General features: G+C 59.2%; 1 protein-coding gene across 1 annotated transcript; it reads left to right on the top strand.

Annotated features, from left to right (window-relative positions):
* Positions 1-357: 357 nt before the first annotated feature.
* MSX1 (msh homeobox 1) lies at positions 358-3,399 on the top strand. The gene is made up of 2 exons (XM_057373503.1): positions 358-904; positions 2,381-3,399. The coding sequence occupies exons 1-2, from the start codon at positions 451-453 to the stop codon at positions 2,809-2,811; spliced, it is 885 nt and encodes a 294-aa protein (XP_057229486.1). The 5' UTR covers positions 358-450; the 3' UTR covers positions 2,812-3,399.
* Positions 3,400-3,730: the final 331 nt, after the last annotated feature.

Below are 3,730 nucleotides of genomic sequence, written 5' to 3'. Positions count from 1 at the left end.
GAAAGCGGAGCGGGTCCGGAGCGAGCGGGACCGGGGAGAGCGGAACGGGACCGGGGAGAGCGGGACCAGGGAGAGCGGAGCGGGTCCGGAGCGAGGGGGTCCGGGGCGAGCGGAGGGGGTCCGGAGCGAGCGGAGGGTGTCCGGGGAGAGCAAAGCGGGCCCGGGGCGAGAGGAGGGTGTCCGGGGAGAGCGGCGGGGCCCGGATCGCCGTCGAAGTGCCTCGCGCGCCCCGCCCCGCGCTCCGTGGGGTCGCAGCCAATGGGGTGGCGCGGTTCCGCCCCGCGCGCTGGTTGGGCGGGGCCACCCTCGCGCCACTTTATCAGTCGGAGCCGCCGCCGCGGGGCTGGAGCGCGCCGACGGCTGCCCGCGCCCCTCACGGCTCGGCCCCATGAGCGGCAGCGCTGCTCGCTCCCGCCCGGCGCTGCGGTGGAGACGGCGGGTCGCCCCTGCATGGCCCCGGCTGTGGATATGACCGCCGCTCCCACTGGGGTCCGCAGCGACGAGCTGCCCGCATCCGCCTTCAGCAGTCCCGGCGGTGGCGCGCTCCCCGTCGCGGCGGCGATGGGCGGGGAGGAGGAAAGCGACAAGCCCAAGGTCTCCCCATCCCTCCTGCCGTTCAGCGTGGAGGCGCTCATGGCCGACCACAGGAAGCCGGGAGGCAGGGACGGACCCGAGGGCGCCGGGCCCCCGCCGGGCGCTGGGGCGGCCGCCCGCGCCAGCCTCAGCCCCCGCCTGGGCGCGCTGTCGGCGGAGGCGCCGCCGTCCCCGCTGCCCCTCGGCGGGCACTTCTCCGTCGGGGGACTGGTCAAGCTGCCCGAAGACACCCTCGTTAAGGCGGAAAGCCCCGAGAAACAGGAGCGGAGCCCCTGGATGCAAACGCCACGGTTCTCGCCGCCTCCCCCGAGTAAGTGAAAGTTCGGGAGTGGGGCGGGATGGGAGCTCTCCGGGCCGGCTGCGACCTTCCCGTGGGGCCGGGCGGACCGAGGGCAAGGCTGCGCGGGTGGCCGGGAGTTTCCTGCCCCTTTGGCCCTGCCTGCCTCTCCTGTTTTTTTTTGGTTTTTTTTTTTTTTTTTTTCCGTGCGGTTCGCACTCGTCTGGGCCACTTGGGCCCGTCCAAAATACTGAACGGATTCGAGAGTGTGTGAAGCCGGAGGATGGCTGCGAACGCACAGGAAGAGCGGCCGTGCCAGGGTGGGATCTTGTGCCAAATGTTAACCGGGAGGGAAGAGTAAAAGCAACACGGCCAGCCTGTTAATTTAACCTGGGTTTCTAACTAGCTACGCAAGTCTTGACTCAACACCGCTGAGGCTTTCTCAGAAAAAGGCTCAAGTAATTCCATAAGGATCCGCACAGACCTAAAAGCGGGAGCTTTGCGGGCTTCAGCCCCATCGGCTGCTGTCTTAAATGGTGCACCTCCGAATCCGAAGAGCCACGATCTGTGGTGTTTTCCTGMTTTAATGCAGAGTGATCTAAATTAATACAAATAACAGGGTGAGAGCCGTGATCAGAGAAGCCTCTTAATAATTTCCAGTGGCTGCGCTGTGCCCGGATCTGGGCAGCATGGGCCGCCTGCCCTCGGCCTGGTCGTGCTCCTTCCCTGCCCTGGATCCCGTGGAAAGGGGTGACCTTGGTCTGAGGCTCTCCAGAGCGTTTGGGCTTTGCCCGTACCAAAGTTGCAAACGGAGCTGTTTTCTCTGTCCCTTGGAGAAGGGCAGATTTTCTGTCAGGACTTGTGTAAAGCAGCGGTTTAATTTATTTAAATTGCAAAGTAAAAATTGCTGTTGCTATGTAAACCCGAGACAGATGGATGTTGAAGACCCTTAGAAATGTTAAATAAGAGGAGAGGAGCAGACTGGGTGAAGAGTGGTAGATAGAGCATGAGTGTCAATTCAAACCTCCTAATTAATTACATGCTTAATCCGGTTCCCAGGGGCCTAATGAAGAGGGTGTGAGACTGCGAAGCCAGCCCATTTTGTTTATTTTTTTTTTCCAGTAATCCAATAAAAAGGACAGGACTTTTTTTCTTCTTTTTGGATGGTCATTCCCTTCATTTGCGTGCCCTCAGCATGAGCTGGGGTAGCTAAGAAGGCAGGAGGTGCAGAGTGTGCTGGTGTCTGATTCCTGCCCTTTGCTGGGCTTTTCTCTATGGAGTCAGAGTTTCCTGATACGAAGCATAACTCTCTTTATTGGAATGGGAAACGGCAATTTTAAGTGTGCCCCGAGCAGTCCTGGTAGTTTTGGGGCAATTTGCTTCAAGTGGGACCTTATTTCCCCCTTTCTCCACCTCAGCGGTGGTGGGTTGGGGGCTCTGAGGGTTTGGGCACTGCTAACTAAGGTTTCTCTCTCCTTCCCCCTCTCCCCCGGCTGCTCCCGGGCACAGGGCGGCTGAGTCCCCCCGCCTGCACCCTGCGCAAGCACAAGACAAACAGGAAGCCTCGGACGCCCTTCACCACGGCGCAGCTGCTGGCCCTCGAGAGGAAGTTTCGGCAGAAGCAGTACCTGTCCATCGCCGAGCGTGCAGAGTTCTCCAGCTCGCTCAGCCTCACCGAGACGCAGGTGAAGATCTGGTTCCAGAACCGCCGCGCCAAGGCCAAGAGGCTCCAGGAGGCCGAGCTGGAGAAGCTGAAGATGGCAGCCAAGCCCATGCTCCCGCCTGCTGCTTTTGGCATCTCCTTCCCACTGGGCGGCCCGGCCGTGGCCGGTGCTTCCCTGTACGGTGCCTCCAGCCCTTTTCAACGGGCAGGGCTGCCCGTGGCTCCTGTGGGACTGTACACAGCACATGTGGGATACAGCATGTACCACCTCACATAGAGCCTGAGCTGAGCTCAGCCCAGCGCTGCTGGCTGGCTGCTCCTGCTGGCTCCACACACTCTCCTTCCCTGCTCATTTGGCTCTTCTCTATGGACTTCCTCATGGACCCTATGGCAGAGACTTCTTCAGTCTGGCTCTGCTTGACCTCTCTGCTTCCCCTTCTGATGCAGAGCCTCTACCCCCAGCACTGTCCTGATCTCAGCAGTCCTGGGGAGCTGGCAGAAGTGTGAGGCATCGCCCCAGCTCCTTCCTGGTGCAGGGTGCTGATGGCCCAACCGTGTCCTGCTTCCCTGGGGCTAGCTGGAACCTGAGGAGAGCCCTCTGCCATGGGGGAAGGGACTGTGGAAGAGAAATGGAAAAAGGGGACTGAAAGACAGGACATTACTTTCTGCAAGGCGAGGTCAAGAGGCAGAAGTGTTAAACAGCCTTTTCCGTCCCCGTCTAACAGCGCTGTCTGTTACCTGCCTTTGTTCCTCCACCAGCTCCTTTGGAAGGGGCTCTGTGTACTATGTAATATACTGTATATTTGAAATTTTATTATCATTTATATTATAGCTATATTTGTTAAATAAATTAATTTTAAGCTACTGTTTGATGCAGTTTGTTTGCTYGCTCTTTGCCCTCTCGGGGGTGACAAAAGAGACCGAATTTGTGTGTCAGGACAYGAGAGAGGGACTGGCTGTATTAGTTTTCCCCCTTGTCCAGAAGACTTAAGCCTTGGATTGTGAGATACACAGTTGAAAACTCAGCCACTATCCCRGAACTGCCCTATCCTCGCAGCTGTTTGAGGTCTCCTCCTTTTCCCCCTGACTGCTCCTTGCCAGCAGTTCCCACCTCATCCCTACCCTGAGGGTGCATGTGATCGCTGCTGCTGCCCAGCAGCTCCGGGATCGGCCGTATTTCCTTAGCCCTAGGAAAG

The sequence above is a fragment of the Malurus melanocephalus genome, unplaced genomic scaffold (assembly GCF_030028575.1).
Source record: "Malurus melanocephalus ecotype Western Australia unplaced genomic scaffold, MMel_1.1 scaffold_199, whole genome shotgun sequence".
Classification (NCBI taxonomy): Eukaryota; Metazoa; Chordata; class Aves; order Passeriformes; family Maluridae; genus Malurus; species Malurus melanocephalus.
Note: the sequence above shows the minus strand (reverse complement) of the source record. Positions and strands in the feature narration are given on the sequence as shown.